Source organism: Engraulis encrasicolus, chromosome 1, assembly GCF_034702125.1.
Source record: "Engraulis encrasicolus isolate BLACKSEA-1 chromosome 1, IST_EnEncr_1.0, whole genome shotgun sequence".
NCBI lineage: Eukaryota > Metazoa > Chordata > Actinopteri > Clupeiformes > Engraulidae > Engraulis > Engraulis encrasicolus.
The window spans coordinates 58,325,329-58,343,066 of NC_085857.1; the positions used below are offsets into that span (position 1 = coordinate 58,325,329).

The 17,738-nt window shown below is 45.2% G+C and overlaps 1 protein-coding gene across 1 annotated transcript in view; it reads left to right on the forward strand.

Moving 5' to 3' along the window:
• The window catches only part of LOC134458696 (mucin-19-like), a 77,330-nt gene that overhangs the window by 52,340 nt on the left and 7,252 nt on the right, over window positions 1–17,738 (forward strand). Inside the window, exons 40-48 of the mRNA XM_063211127.1 lie at window positions 1,046–1,522; window positions 3,078–3,590; window positions 5,344–5,805; window positions 7,907–8,091; window positions 8,322–8,383; window positions 10,254–10,396; window positions 11,487–13,999; window positions 14,334–14,395; window positions 15,711–15,853. Coding sequence (XP_063067197.1) covers window positions 1,046–1,522; window positions 3,078–3,590; window positions 5,344–5,805; window positions 7,907–8,091; window positions 8,322–8,383; window positions 10,254–10,396; window positions 11,487–13,999; window positions 14,334–14,395; window positions 15,711–15,853 — 4,560 coding nt within the window. The remainder of the gene's footprint in view (window positions 1–1,045; window positions 1,523–3,077; window positions 3,591–5,343; window positions 5,806–7,906; window positions 8,092–8,321; window positions 8,384–10,253; window positions 10,397–11,486; window positions 14,000–14,333; window positions 14,396–15,710; window positions 15,854–17,738) is intronic.

Here is a 17,738-nt window from a genome sequence, read left to right on the forward strand (position 1 = left end):
ACATTAAGATTCACTGGCCTTTGCTCAGTTTTTGTGAGGAACATTAATGTAGACCGCCCCTTTTCTTTTGGACCTGACCACCTTCTATGTAACAAAACAATATGTAACAAAACACCTTACAAGGGTTAAACCTCAGTGCAAACTTCACCTGAACCCTTAAAATGACTGACAATAACTTAGTACATGTTATCCCTTTATTTAACCCTATCCAGACCGGGCTTTTTTGGCATTCCTGGGACCGGGGGGAGGGGGGGGGGCTCTTTTGACCCCCCCCCTCATAACTTAGGATCCGAATGGCGTATGACCACCAAACTTGAAGGGGATGATCTTCAGACAAAGAACTATTATGACATCATTATGACGTCACTTCCTGATTTTATTGGCCAAAATGTCACCTTAATGTATTTTCAATCTAACTTGGGTAATGCAGATAAATGTTGGTTATTATGTGCATCAGACCACTTCAAATGTTCACAAGGGTGTCTGATGCTAATGAAAATGTAAAAAAAAAATATGAAAAGTGATGATGATGAGACTTAGATCAGTGATTTTTGGTCAGGCGTACCTGTCAGAAAACCGTTGCCATGGCAACAACAAAAATGATAAACCTAATCTTTTGGTATCACATTGTAGCCAACTTCATTTTAGGAAAAGTCACAACGTTTCGTAGTCATAGCTTTAGTCATTCAGGAGTTATACGACATCAAAGTTGGTGCGGGCACTTTTAGCCCCCCCCCCCCCCCCCCCCCGGTCTGGATAGGGTTAACTTGGAATCAATAAACGTAACTTTTCCTGCAATGGAAACATATGGCAGTAGAGGCATTGCTAAAGATGATCTGACGCCAATCTGCTGCATATAATTCTTCCAGAGTAACTTCAAGTCTTACACTGAGCTTGGGGGTATTTTCTGGTTACTGCTGCAAAAATTAGATATTTTTATACGATAATTGAGGAGATGTGGTGTCATTACTCCTTTTTCAGAGGGGATTTACAATATGATAATAATTGTTACATTGTGTTTTTTGTTGTTCATTGGTGCATTCAGGGTCAACCTCTCCACCCTCAACACGAACCTCCACCCAGATAGCCACAGTATCATCACAAGCTCCAACCTCAATACAGTCAACATTTGAACCCTCAACACAGGCTCCAAGCTCCACAGAGCTACCCACATCCTCCTCGCCACAAGGTCTATCCTCCACCCATATACCCACTGCATCAACACCTGATCAAACCTCCATATCATCGTCTTTGGCCCCATCAACACCTGGTCAAACCTCCATATCATCATCTTTGGCCCCATCAACACCTGGTCAAACCTCCATATCATCATCTTTGGCCCCATCAACACCTGGTCAAACCTCCATATCATCGTCTTTGGCCCCATCAACACCTGGTCAAACCTCCATACCGTCGTCTTTGGCCCCATCAACACCTGGTCAAACCTCCATATCATCGTCTTTGGCCCCATCAACACCTGGTCAAACCTCACCACACTCAACCTCTCCAGCCTCATCACCAGGTCAAATCTCCATATTTGCTTCACCTGCACCCACAACACCTACTTCAGGCTCAACCTCAATCCAAACGCCTGAATACCCCACAGAAACCATAACCTTCACCCACTCAACTTTTACAGCACATTCAAAACAACATTCAGCTTCTACACATCCAACTTCTCCAACCTCATCATTAGGTCCAACCTCCACCCAGATAACAGACTTAATGCAAACATGATCTGAACCCTCATCCTTTAACAACTATATAACAATATAACAGACATGTTACCCCGTTCATTTCAATTGGTATCAATTAATTAACTGCACTTTTTCGGCAATGGAAACATATGACTGTAGAGGCATTTAATCGAGCCAGTGTAACTTCAAGTGTAGAGTAGAGTAGAGTAGAGTAACTTTATTAATTCCCAGGGGGAAATTCAGGTATCCAGTAGCTTACATAAATACACAAATAAACAAATGCCCACATGGACATTTCAAGACACAAATAACACAGGAATAGTCAAGGAGGGGAAAATAAAAATAAAAATAGTAAAGATAAAGAATGTGAAAATGTAATATGTAAAAAATGTAAAAAGGTAATTGTGCAAAAAGACATTCTGTGACTTGGGATAGACCATGTGCAGAAAAACATGCTCTGTCAGTTAAGGTAGACGGTCTTAACATGACCTGGAACAAGTGTTGACAGATACATCTAAGATATAGTATAGTATGTAGAAGTAGGCAGTGTACAGAGTATGATAGGGGTGGAAATTTCTCACAATGTCACAGTAAAGTACAGGTAAGTGTATTAGACAATCACACCCACACCCACACCCACAGCCACCCACCCACCCACACACACACACACACACACACACACACACACACACACACACACACACACACACACACACACACACACACACACACACACACACACACACACACACACACACACACACACACACACACACACACACACACACACACACACACACACACACACACACAAAGAGGTTCCCCAGTAACTGGGCCAGCTCCGCCAGATCATAGTCTTTGCTTGTGGTAAGCAGGAAAACAAGTATGTCCAGTGGTCAATAGTCAAAAGTTCCTTAAAAGTGCAGTGATTGGACAGCATACCCACACACAACACACACACACACACGCACACACACACACACACCCACACACAACACACACACACACACGCACACAATATTGGTGGCATTTTCTACCCTCTCTGATACTGCTGCAGAAAACAAGGCACTTATGACCAGCTAATATTGGAGACATTATGTTATTTTACATTTCACAGAGGGGATTTGTAATCTGATAATAATTGTTATTTTCTATTGGTGCTGGCTTTTGCTATGTTGGTTTTACAAGTTGTATGAAGTAGAAGTAAAACAACTGTAATAATGAATGTGGTTACTGTACCAGAATGGAATGACATAATTGCTGCCATCTAACGTCATATTACCAGTGTTTTAATTACATGTGTAACAGTACTTATACTTCTACTTCATACAACTTTAGATTTTACCTCCACTAAATCCATGTGCATAACTGCTTCATCAGGTCCATCCTCCACTCAGCTACCTACTGAACCATCAACACAAGGCCAAACTTCAAATTCTCTACCCTCTACACCAGGCCAATCCTCCACCCAACCAAATTCTCCAACATCATCAGCAGGTGCAACATCTACTCAGTCTATATCCTCAACACCTACTGCAGGCTCAACCTCAACACCTGGTCAAACCTCCATATATGCTTCATCTGCACCCCTGACACCTACTTCAGGCTCAACCTCAACCCAAACACCTGAATCCCCCACAGAAACCACAACCTTCACCCACTCAACGTTTGCAGCACACTCAACACATCCAACCTCCATACAGTCAACCCATCCACCTTCAACACATCCAACCTCCATAGCATCAACACCGCTATCATCATACGGTCCAACCTACATACCATCAACCCCTCCACCTTCATCACAAGGTCACACTTCAATTCACTCAACAGTTTCAACCTCAGCACAGGGCCCAAGATCCACACATTCATCTTTTGGCATATCTCCATCTCAAGGTCCGACTTCCATTCCACCAGTCACTGCACCTTCAACACAAACTTTTAATATTCACACTCAAATTAACAGCCAAAACAACTACACCAGATTCAGTAGTTTTCAAATTTCAGTTTCACAATTGGTCCAGTTGCTGCTCCAAAAATTAGGCAGTTGATTGAATAATTGAAGAAGACAATTACAATGTTTGTAACACCAACCAGAAGTGAAAATGTAAAGGATGTGTCACTATGTAGCACATTTAGCACCTTCTCTGAGTTGTCTGCAATGCAATAGAGTTGAACTGATTAATTATTAAGATGTTTGCTGCCGTCTTCATGATTTTGGTTAATTTAGATTTAGTGTCAACCTGTTTGAGACTGACTCTCTGTAGGCATATCCAATATTGTCCTTAAAACCTCCCTAAGCATTCATTTTCAAACATGAGCTATTTAATAAGTGGTCAGTGGTGTTCACTGGTATTGCCAAACCAATAAGCGTAAAGTGATAGTAGAATATGGCGTCTGTGTCGTTTTGGCATTTTGTGAATGAAGAAAATGGGGTTTACAAAATATGACAGAAACCATGAATAAATGGGAAGAAATCTGGTGCCATATAAATGTGTTATTTAGAAATTTCTTATTTATTAACATTAGACTAATGTTTCCACAAAGGTTTTGTTGGAACGTTACTCTGAGTAAATAAGACATCCATGTGGCAACAGATTTCTTGTAGAGAGTTACTTGTGCACAATCCCTGGTGCTGAAAAAAAGATTACGTATTTTTTGAAAAAAAGTTTGCACACTCCTTTGGATTTTTTTCTTCTTTAAGTTATTATTTCTTCTTTTTATTCATTCATTCAATAACCATTGACCAGATGACCAGACTTTATGGGCCATACTGTGTTATATGTGTTTTTTAACGTGCGTTTATATGTGAATTGTGGAGAAGAGTCATGCAGAAGAAATGTCTGTGCAAACAGACAATAAAGTCTGTCCTATCTTTTCTACACTATACTACACATTCACACTGACATTTAAATATGGAATACCAGTGAGCACCATTAAGTACTTGATGAGTTATTGTAAACAAATGATTAGTGTGCCTGTATAGGAAAGAATGAGACATGCCCATAAACAGCCCATAAAGCACACTGTCAAACATAAAGGGGTGGCTATGTATAGTAATTAGGGACATGTACCATAATATTTTCATTTTTACTGTTCCGGTGACTTTTTTGGTCTTAAGATCACTAGGCCTTTTCACACCTAGTCCTCTTTAATTTATCAGTTGAGACAGTAGCCTAATTTATATGAAAAGGGATATTCAATAACTAAGGGAACGCAGTGGGAAATAAATCAAAGGGAGATTCCCATGGGAGGAAAGCAGTGACGAGGTGCCTGTTTTGATGAAGTTAATGGCGAAGCAGATGCGTATTTAGAATTTTGGCGCAGGGTATTTGAGATGCACAGGGTATTTTTTTTATCTATTGGGCAAAGACTGGTGGAACACAAGCTTCTTGTGGAAGGAAGTAGTTCTAAAGAGAACCTTTGTTTTAGCCATTAAAGCATCAAAATAATTCCTAAAATGAATGTTAGACAGTGTGGCAACCATGGTATAATTGGGATAATTGACTTAACGGTGTGCGTATAACAGGAAAAATAATACCCACTTAGGTGTGCATTATTTTTCCTGTTATACGCGAACCATGTCGTCAATTATCCCTTACATAATATAGAGGCTCCACTAACCACTTGTTAATTTGTGCTAAACCAGGTCCGACATCTGACATACCATCAACACAAGGCCAAACCTCCACCCAACCAAATTCTCCACCATCTACACCAACTGCAACCTCTACTCAGTCAACCTCGCAACCCTCTACACACGGGCTAACTTCCACAACGTTGTCTTTTGCACCCTCAACACCTGGGTCACCATCAACATATCCACTCTCTACACCCGACACAACGCACATCCAGTCAACTGATGCACCATCCACACCAACACCAGGCACAACGCACATCCAGTCAACCTCTCCACCCTCTACAACGCACATCCAATCAACCTCTCCACCCGGCACAACGCACATCCAGTCAACCTCTCCACCCTCTATAATGCACTTCCAGTCAACCTCTCCACCCTCTACACCAGGTACAACGCACATCCAGTCAACCTCTCCTCCCTCTACACCTGGCCAGAGCTCCATCCAACCAAATTCTCCACCATCATCACCAGGTGCATACTCCGTACCGCCAACCTCATCCTCTATGTCCTCAACCCTAAGTCCACAAGCTCCAAGCTCCGTACCTCCAACCTTATCATCTCCACCCTCAACCCCAAGTCCACAAGCTCCAAGCTCCATATCTCCATTCTCTATCCCTCCATCCTCCACACCTCCAACCTCATCCTCTCTGCCCTCAGCCCCAAGTCCACATGGTCCAACCTCCACCCAGCTCACAACTGAAGCATCAACACCCTCCACCCAGCTCCCCACTGCATCAACACCAACTCCACCCTCCACCCAGCTCCCCACTGCATCAACACCAACTCCACCCTCCACCCAGCTACCCACTGCATCAACACCAGCTCCACTATCCACCGAGCTCCCCACTGCATCAACACCAACTCCACCCTCCACCCAGCTCCCCACTGCATCAACACCAACTCCACCCTCCACCCAGCTCCCCACTGCATCAACACCAACTCCACCCTCCACCCAGCTCCCCACTGCATCAACACCAACTCCACCCTCCACCCAGCTCCCCACTGCATCAACACCAACTCCACCCTCCACCCAGCTACCCACTGCATCAACACCAGCTCCACTATCCACATCAGCACCCGCACCTCAAGCTCCAACCTCATTACAAACACCAACCGCAATGCCCACAACAGTCTCATCCTCAACACCAGGTCTAATATATACACATTCATCATCTCCACCCAAAACACAATGGCCCACCTCATTACAAACACCAACTGCCACACCCACAACTCAAACAACTGAAGCAGCTACATCTTCAACACCAGGTCTAATTTCTAATCACCCAACTTCTCCACACTCATCCCAAGGCACAACCTCCACTCATTCCACATCTTCACCCTCAATAGATGGTCTGACCTGTTTAAAGTCAACCTCTACATTCAACTTAACCACTAAGCCCAGAGCCTATGTTATATCCTTACTGTCACCAAACTTGTAATACGTGCATCTTAATCTGCTACTTGAGGCTCTCTGTAATGTGATAGCAATGTTGTTATGATGTAGTTGAGTATTTACCAGCAATAAGTGAATTGTCCCAGCGACTACCCCATCTGCAGTGAGAGGCTTCAAATATTTTATAACAAACTTAATGGGTCTCACTATCTAGCCTCCCGTTCTCGTCTTTTGATTGTGGCCTCGTGCCTCCCCGCCTCTGTGGAGAAAACAATAAAGTTTCCCCGCTGTCACTTTGGCACAACACATTTTGGGGGGAACATCCTGATTGCAAGTGAGAAAAGGACTATAGAATTGTGACTTTGTTCGATATTAAATGAAACTTCTATCGTCAATGGCATCTTGCATTGCATCACAAGGCCACAAGCAAAACTAAAGGACAGGAGGTTAGATATCAAGTGAATTTTCCCGATCGTGGGCTCAATCAGGGAGGCGGCGAAAGGCGATGGCTGCAGTTTGTTTGAATAGAGATAACTGGCATGATTGGCTATGGGCTATGTATGCCAAATGCTAAACATTCATAATGCCCAATAAATCACCGTCTGCACCTCTGTGAATCAACAGCCACAGCTGTGCATGACCACACGCTTGTGTCTGGTCCGAGAGTAACTTTGCAATGTTCAGGTTGATCACTAGGGGCTCTCACTATGATCCTGCCTCAACCCTTTTGTGCAGAGCCTATGTTATAACCTCAATGTCAACAAAACGGTAATGATCATGTCTTAATATATTACTGAAGATTCTCTCTAATGGCATAGTGACGTCAAAGAGGTCGGATTAATAAAGAGGAATCAAAACACGTCCACCCAATACAAAAGAGTGTGCTGAACTTGGGTCTCTAGGTCTTAAAACAACGTTGTGCCCTCCTTCTTCTTCTATTTTTGAGGTGTTTGCACATGAAGTGTGCTAACGCCATCTGCAGCGCTAAGGAAACCGGATACCGGAAAGGAACTAGAATGACGTATCTCTGTCTATAAGATCTCTGGTGACGTTGTAATGACATAGACAAGCTTTTTCAGCAAATACTGAATAGGATCACCAGCGATTTGATGTGCATTAAAAATGTCTTTCACACTGTTCACATCCACTGTAAGGCAACTGGCTTCTCTCCCCCCACAGCCACCACTCAATCAACTGTGACAACAGAGGCCACCACTCAACCAACTGTCTCCACTGCAGCCACCACCCAGTCACCTTCGTCCACAGCTACCCTGCGGATGGTTCTGGATATGACGTTTACCAGTGACCTGCTCGACTCAACATCCACTGCCTATCAAGACCTGGAGCAACTTATCAAGACACAGGTGTGTGTGTGTGTGTGGGTGTGTGTGTGTGTGTGTGTGTGTGTGTGTGTGTGTGTGTGTGTGTGTGTGTGTGTGTGTGTGTGTGTGTGTGTGTGTGTGTGTGTGTGTGTGTGTGTGTGTGTGTGTGTGTGTGTGTGTGTGTGTGCGCACGCGCGTGCATGTGTGCGCGTGTTTGCGTGTGCGTGCGTGTATGTGCGAGTTACTGATTTTGTTGTTGTTGTTGTTTGTAGGTGGGAGCGAGTCTCCGGGCAACCTTCACTACCTTCATTAGTTTGACTATAAATAGCTTCAGGTGAGTCTTTTTAGTCTATTTAATACACGTAAACGTTGAATATCTGCACACTTGCTCCCGGTTCACTTTCTATTTTAGTTATGTATGTATGTATGTATGTATGTACGTATGTACGTATGTACGTATGTACGTATGTATGTATGTACGTATGTATGTATGTATGTATGTATGTATGTATGTATTTATTTTACCCGAGTGAACCTTTTCAAGTTACATGCTCACGTTCACTTGGGAAAAAACTAGAAGCACTCAGAGAGCACAGACCTCTGCCAAGGAAGCTGTTTTATAGAACATTTGACTATGTTACACCCTAAGTCTTTCTTCATTCTTTTTGTGGAGTCCCGCAATTCAATTTCTGGTCACTAGGGGCGTCTAGATATATAGGCCAGCAATGGTGAAGAACCTTTTACAAAGTCCTGGTTCCGGTTTGTGATCCGGATCACCTCCAGAATTTAATCACTTGTTCCTTGGGTCATTACTAACAACTCCACAAAGTTTCGCCCAAATTAGTTGATTAGTTTTTGAGTTACCCTACTGAGAGAATCTTTTAAAAAGTCCTGGTTCCGGTTCGTGATCCGGATCACCACCAGAATTTAGTCACTTGTTCCTTGGGTCATTATCAACAATTCCACAAAGTTTCCGTCGATTCGTTTTTGAGTTATGCTGCACACAAACAAACAAACAAACAAACAAACAAACAAACCAACCCGACCGAAAACATTACCTCCTTGGCGGAGGTAATAAGCAAAATGAGAGCCAAGTGTGCATTCAACCTTTATTTTCAAAGTTGTCTGACCTTTTCTCCTGCACCTGCGTCTTGGATGTACGCACCGCTACCTCAAAAGTCTTTAAGATTTCCTGCCTGTTTGCCCGCTTTTGACGAGCCCATGGCAGGAAAAAATGACAAGAAAAAGAGATAAAGGGAAAAAATAAAGAAAAGATGGACAACCATGGCTCAATAGTTAGAGTGCTGACCTCTGAGCAGGCTCAGATCGCACCTGTAAGCTGTTTGTACATCAAAAGCGGCCTACGTAGCTGAGGTCACTGAAGAAGTTTCGTCATGAATTCAATTTATTATTTGCGTGACATTGACATGTCTGACTTAGCTAATCACATCACGGCTCTGGCTTGTCAGCCTGGGACATTCTGAGATATGAACTTTCCATTCGGTTTTCGCTTAACCGTGTCATAGCTCATCACCATAATATTACTTTAGCTTGACTATAATCGATGAAATTCTCTCTCGTTGCTCAGGTCACTTCACTCCTCGCAAATTTGCTTTGGTGTACAATTTGTTTAGAACTACCCGTCCCTCCATAGACATCGAATGACTTCCGTCGCTCATGTAGCGTAGGTCGCTCTTGTTGTACAAGAGCTTTACCAGCACCTCCATACATGACTGACGTACCCTTGAGCAAGGCATCTAACCCCACACAGATCCAGGGACTGTAACCAATGCCCTGACCCTAAAGTAAATTTAAGTCCTATCTGTCTATGTGTGTTTGTCTCCTTCCCAGCATTTACGCTATTTTTTATTCCTTTATGGTTTTGTGCTTTTTTTTATCCACATTCTAAGTCCTGGCTTTGCCAATTCAGTAACTGTGATCAGTTAGGTCGTTGCTGTGGAAACAATTAAATCATTTTGGTCTGATTGTGGAAAGGGGATAAGGCCAGGGAGAGTTTGGAGTCAGAATGTCATTGCAAAATTAAAATTCCATCTCCCTCATGCCGACGTTATGGGACACCCTTCATTACAATGTTGGGTAAATCTTTCTGGTACAATTACCATACGTTATGGCTGTTTGACTAAATCCTTTAAAACCCTCTCTGTGTCTTTCTCTCCTTTCGTCCGCCTGTGTTGTGTCCTCAGTTCTGGCTCTGTCATAGCTGACACCACTGTAGGCTTCAGCTCCTCATCAGCCCCCAGCTCAGACAGCATCACGTCCACTGTCCAGTCCTCTATCGACAATGGAGACGTATCACTCAGCATCACCTCTTTCCAGGTCAACCCAGGTAAGACACTCTAAACACTATTATACACAGTATACAGGTGAACCAAGGTAAGACACTCTAAACATTATATATATACAGCAGGTCAACCCAATTAACCGTATTCAGACTGGGCTTTTTTGGCATGCCTGGGTGGGTGGCTCTTCATAATTCATGAACTGAATACTGTATGACCACCAAATTTGGAGGACATGATCTATGCTTAACATCATTTCGGTGTCATTATTTGGAATTATGACATCATTATGATGTCATTATCTGATTTTAATTTAAATGTCACCATAATGTATTTTTCATCAAATGTAGGTAATGCACTTTAAGTTTAATGATTTTGTGCTTCAGACCACTTAAATGTTCAAAAGGTATTCTGATGCTAATGGAAAAACAAAAAAGATGAGAAATTATGTCATAAAATGCCGTCATAGATATGGAAAAGTGGCTTCAGTTTCTTATAACATTGCACCAAGCAGTAAGTCCTCAACAACAAGATACATCAATACCAAATTTGCAGGGCATGATATACATAACACTCATAATGGGGTCACTAATTCTTTTTTCTCTGATTCATGTTCCTCACTGAAAATGAGCCAGAGCCAGTGAATCTCAGTGTGAAAGAATAATATCTGATACTATTCGCTTCAAGCTAAAAACTTAAGATGGATCAAAATGACCCGAACACCTTACAAGGGTGAAAGGTGCACTGTGTAATACTTTTAGTTGTTTATTTCCAAAATGCATGCTGCCCATTCACAGAAATATATTTTTAATGAATACTTATCACCCCCAAGTATTTATTGTAATATCCACTTTTCATACATTAAAAGGGGGATCAAAAGGGGGATTGTATGCCATTTCCAGAAATTAAAAAAATTAGATGCAAAAATTACTGTACTTTAAACAAGTTAATTTCACTTCATTACTAGGTAAATATTCATGAAAAGATCAAATTTGGCAGTAGACAGCACAGTTTCAATGAGCAGCACGGTTGCAATACTTACTTTGGCAACCATTCTACACAGTGCAACTTTCAATAAAGGTTAAATATAATGTAGTGTGGTGTAATGTAATGTGACAATTGTTATCACCAATGCAGGAGACACCACCACCATCATGATAACAGTCACCACAGCCACTCCATCTACAGCACCTCCTTCCACTGCTGAACCTTCTACTGCCGCCCCATCGACCGCACCGCCTTCCACAGCACCTCCTTCAACAGCACCTCCTTCAACAGCACCTCCTTCCACAGCACCTCCTTCAACAGCTCCTCTTTCTACTGCCGCCCCTTCGACAGCACCTCCTTCCACAGCACCTCCTTCCACTGCACCTCCTTCAACAGCTCCTCCCTCTACAGCCGCCCCTTCGACAGCACCTCCTTCCACAGCACCTCCTTCCACAGCACCTCCTTCAACAGCCGAACCTTCTACTGCTGCCCCATCGACCGCACCGCCTTCCACAGCACCTCCTTCGACAGCACCTCCCTCTACAGCTGCCCCTTCAACAGCTCCTCTTTCTACCGCCGCCCCTTCGACAGCACCTCCTTCAACAGCACCTCCTTCCACCGCACCTCCTTCAACAGTACCTCCTTCCACTGCTGAACCTTCTACTGCCGCCCCGTCGACCGCACCGCCTTCCACAGCACCTCTTTCAACAGCACCTCCTTCCACAGCACCTCCTTCCACAGCCGCCCCTTCGACAGCTCCTCTTTCTACTGCCGCCCCTTCGACAGCACCTCCTTCCACAGCACCTCCTTCCACAGCCGAACCTTCTACTGCTGCCCCATCGACAGCACCTCCTTCCACAGCACCGCCTTCCACCGCACCTCCTTCGACAGCTCCTCCCTCTACAGCCGCCCCTTCGACAGCACCTCCTTCCACAGCACCTCCTTCCACAGCACCTCCTTCCACAGCCGAACCTTCTACTGCTGCCCCATCGACCGCATCGCCTTCCACCGCACCTCCTTCGACAGCACCTCCTTCAACAGCACCTCCTTCCACCGCACCTCCTTCGACAGCACCTCCTTCAACAGCACCTCCTTCAACAGCTCCTCCCTCTACAGCCGCCCCTTCTACAGCACCTCCTTCCACAGCCGCCCCTTCCACCGCACCTCCTTCGACAGCACCTCCTTCAACAGCACCTCCTTCCACCGCACCTCCTTCAACAGCTCCTCCCTCTACAGCCGCCCCTTCTACAGCACCTCCTTCCACAGCCGCCCCAACGACCGCTGCTCCATCTACAGTTGCCCCATCGACCGCACCTCCATCGACCGCACCTCCTTCTACAGCTCCTCCATCAACCGCACCTCCTACACCTCCATCGACTGCAGCCCCATCTACTGCACCTCCTTCCACAGCAGCTCCACCTTCAACAGCCGCCCCAACGACCGCTGCTCCTTCTACAGTGGCCCCATCTACAGCAGCTCCTCCCACTCCACCTCCATCGACAGCTCCTCCATCTACTGCACCTCCTACAGCGGCCCCAACAGCTCCTCCATCTACTGCACCTCCAACTGCCCCCCCATCTACTGCACCTCCTACAGCGGCCCCAACAGCTCCTCCATCTACTGCACCTCCAACTGCCCCCCCAACAGCCCCTCCTACTGCACCTCCAACTGCACCTCCTACTGCTCTTCCTACAGTGGTGCCAACAGCACCTCCAACTGCCCCCCCAACAGCGCCTCCTACCGCTCCTCCAACTGCCGCCCCGACTGCTGCTCCTACTGCACCTCCTACTGCACCTCCAACTGCCCCCCCAACAGCACCTCCTACCGCTCCTCCTACGGCCGCCCCAACTGCTGCTCCTACTGCACCTCCTACTGCACCTCCAACTGCCCCCCCAACAGCACCTCCTACCGCTCCTCCTACGGCCGCCCCAACAGCACCTCCTACAGCCGGCCCAACTGCTGTTCCTACTGCACCTCCAACAGCCGCCCCAACAGCACCTCCTACTGCTCCTCCTACAGCGGCTCCTACAGCAGCACCAACAGCAGCTCCTACAGCCGCCCCAACAGCCGCCCCAACAGCCGCCCCAACAGCGGCTCCTACTGCACCTCCAACTGCCCCCCCAACAGCGCCTCCTACCGCTCCTCCTACGGCCGCCCCAACAGCACCTCCTACCGCTCCTCCTACGGCCGCCCCAACAGCGGCTCCTACTGCACCTCCAACAGCCGCCCCAACAGCACCTCCTACCGCTCCTCCTACAGCCGCCCCAACTGCAGCTCCCACAGCCGCCCCAACAGCCGCACCAACAGCCGCCCCAACTGCAGCTCCTACAGCCGCCCCAACAGCGGCTCCTACTGCACCTCCCACAGCCGCCCCAACTGCGGCTCCTACAGCCGCCCCAACAGCCGCCCCAACAGCGGCTCCTACTGCACCTCCCACAGCCGCCCCAACAGCGGCTCCTACAGCCGCACCAACAGCCGCCCCAACTGCTGCTCCTACAGCGGCCCCTACTGCGGCTCCAACAGCCGCCCCAACAGCCGCCCCCACCCAGTCTGTTGCGTCCACAGCTATCCTAAGGATGGTTATGAACCGGGTGTATAGCACCGACCTGGCCGACACAACATCTACAGCCTATCAAGAGCTGGAGCAACTGATCAAGAGTCAGGTGTGTGTGTGTGTGTGTGTGTGTGTGTGTGTGTGTGTGTGTGTGTGTGTGTGTGTGTGTGTGTGTGTGTGTGTGTGTGTGTGTGTGTGTGTGTGTGTGTCTGTCTGTCTGTGTGTGTGTGTCTGTCTGTCTGTCTGTCTGTCTGTCTGTCTGTCTGTGTGTGTGTGTGTGTGTGTGTGTGTGTGTGTGTGTGTGTGTGTGTGTGTGTGTGTGTGTGTGTGTGTGTGTGTGTGTGTGTGTGTGTGTGTGTGTGTACTTTATTTCAACCACAACTTTAAACAGCAGAATTATTGATTTGTTGTTTGTTGTTTGTTGTTGTTGTTGTTGTTTGTAGGTGGGAGCAAGTCTCCGGGCAGCGTACACATCCTTCATTAGTTTGACTGTAACTGGTTTCAGGTGAGTCTTTAATATTTATCAAAATAAAGGTTGAATGTCCACACACTTTCTCCCGTTTTGCTTTTTATTCTATTTGATTTTATTTTACTTCATTTCATGTTTTCCCAAGAGAGCGTTTTCGAGCTAAAGGCTCTTCATTCGTTCCCTTGGGGAAAAAAACAAAATAAAAAGCAAAATGGAAGCAATGAGCAAGTGTGCAGACAGTCAACCTTTATTTTCATAGTTCTCTGACCTTTGTCTTGCACCTATGTCTTGGATATAGACACCACTACCTCACAACTCTTTAATATTTCCCGCTGTTTGCCTGCTTTCAACGAGACCATAGCGAAAAAGATAAGAAAAAGAGATAAAGCGGAAAAAAACATAAAGAAAAGATGGGCAGCCATGTCTCAAAAGTTAGAGTGCTAACCTTTGAGCTGCAGGTTCAGATCCCACCCGTAAGCTGCATGTACATCAAAAGCGACCTACGCTAACCAAGTAGCTGAGGTCACTGAAGAAATTTTGTCATGAATTTGCTTTATTCGCTCTGGACATGACATTGACATGTTTGATTTATTAATCACACAACGGCTCTGGCTTGTCAGCCTTGGACATTCTGAGATTTTAGAAATTCCAATTGGTTGTCGCCAAACCGATTCATAGCTGATTACCATAATAGTACCATCGCTCAGCTAGCGTAGGACGCTCTTGTTGTACAATACTTTTACCAGCACCTCCATACTATATGGCTGAAGTGCCCTTGAGCAAGGTGCTCAACCCCACAAAGCTCCAGGGACTGTAACCAATGCTCTGTCCCTAAAATAACTATAAGTCTCTTGCCAGTCACTGTATCTGTGTATTTGATTTTTCTCTTCTTCCCAGTATTATGCTGTTGTGCTTATTTCGTTCACACTCTGAGTCCTGGCTTTACTGATTCAGTAACTGTGATCAGTTAGGTCGTTGCTGTGGAAACAATTAAATAATTTTGGTCTGAATGTGGAAAGGGAAAGCAGCCAGGGCAAGTTTGAATTCAGAATGTCGTTGCAAAATTAAATTTCCATCTCTCTCACGCCGACGTTTTGGGACTCACATCATTACAATGTTGGGTAAAGCTTTCAGGTACAATTACCATACGTAATTACTGTGTACTTTCTGGGTTACAACAGGGTAACAGAGAGAAATTACATGGTATCTGGTGGTGTAAAAAGGGGATAATTACAAAGTAGATACCATTAATTGGATTGCAACAGGGTAATGTTCTTCGTGGCTGTTTGACTAAATCTTCTAACCCCCTCTCTGTGTCTTTCTGTCCTCCCTGTCTGTGTTGTGTCCTCAGTTCTGGCTCTGTCATAGCTGACACCACTGTAGGCTTCAGCTCCTCATCAGCCCCCTCTACAGACAGCATCACGTCCACTGTCCAGTCCTCTATCGACACTGGAGGCATATCACTCAACATAATCTCTTTCCAGGTCAACCCAGGTAAAAATCCTTGGGTATTCAATTAAAAGTCACCAAGGGCCAGTTTTTTCAAATTCCTTCCAGTGAAGGGGCCGATCATAGAGTCTGTATAACTACGAGCAGAATGGTGTCTGAGGTTAGGGTGCGAAACAAGCGGATAGTTTTCCAGACATAACAGATATTCGCTTCTCTATATCTTAGTAGTCTTAGGATGGTTTATTCATGACTCTGTTTAGATAAGATTTCACTCTCATGTGAATTCATAGTAGAGATATCCCAACCTAAAGTGTCAGTGATTGCAAATTATGCACGGCCACAGATAGCACACATATTTGTTTTCATTTTGCTCTGACCTAATGGGGGGCAGAACCTTGCCATCCACCTTGCATCTTGCCCCAGGGCCTCCATTTCAATATCCTGCTCTAAATCCTTTGCCTTCAAACAAAGGCCCGCAGCCCAAGTCCGACCCGGGCATGGCAGACATTTGGCCCGCCATGAGGTCAGAACTCATAAAAAATCAGTGGGTCTTATCTCTCCAAAGCATTCACAGAGAGCTAGATCTTGTGCAAACAGTCTCAGAACAGACATTGCCAAGAAGAAAAAGCGAAAATCCATTCTCTGTCCCAACATCTAACTATTTTTTAATTAAAATTAACTTTTTTTCTCGTTTATTAAAATAATTGGAGACCCCTAAACATACAATATAAAACAGGTCAACCGAGTTAAGACCATGTAAACATTATACAGTATACAGGTGAACTCAGGTAAGACTGCCTAAACACTATATTAACAGTAGGTCAACCCAGGTAATACCAACTAAGCATACACTATAATACACTATACTTGTACACTCTCAGAAATAAAGGTACAGAACCTGTCGCTGTGGCAGTACCTTCAAGGGGAGTACCACTGTGTCACTTGATTGGTACCCCAAAAAAAGAGATGCATTCAGTCTCTTGCAATGTCGACCAATGTGCATCTGTCACCTCTTTATTGAAATACCACCCAAGTTCTGAACCTCTATTTCTGAGACAGTACTACGTATGTAGGCAATGATTCACCTCTACCATAGGGTTAAATTAACCTGGTTTACTACTTAACCAGCTTGTTTTCAGATGTGGTCCCTTTCAGCCATGTAAGTGAACTCAGACCTGTGACCCAGCATTTTCTGCACATATGTGAACGCTCCAAAGTGTACCCAGACCATTCAGAACTGTACTGAGACCTTTATTGACGTTGTCTCAGTATGGTTCTCTTATGAGTCCTGACAAGCTGCACTTTTGACCAGGTGTAATCACTTGAGGAGAGCTGTAGAGCAGTGGTTCCCAACCTTTTTCTTAGGGGACCCATGTTTTTACTATTTAAAGCTTTGGTGACCCAACCACGCGAGCGCCCGCACGAGACGGAGTCACAAGATGCCCTCCGTTTCCTGCGATAACTTATTTTAGTTATTTTATTCCTCAATTCGTCTTTGGTCAAATATAGAATAAATGTTTAATGTAGCACTTACAATGTGTTGCGTCTATGCATTTATTAGTTAAATGCTTTGTCTTTTATTCAACATGGGCTATATATATTTAAAACGAAACCCCTTAAAATCAAGAGGGCTCCGCGACCCCCGTTGGATCTTTGGCGACCCATAAGGGGGGTCCCGACCCATAGGTTGGGAACCACTGCTCTAGAGGACCGGGTGTGATCAAATACACGACTGACACACCATAAAAGCCTAAAGGGACCTGAAAGAGCAGCCAGTTGTTTTCAAAAACAGAACTGAGTCCTTTTGCTGTTGGTTCACTTTTTGAGAGGACTGAGTTTGGTTCACTTAAAAGGGACCAGGTGTGAACACGTGCTTAGCCTACCCCTCAGGGCTGGACTGGTAATCTGGCATAGGACAGGACATTTTCTG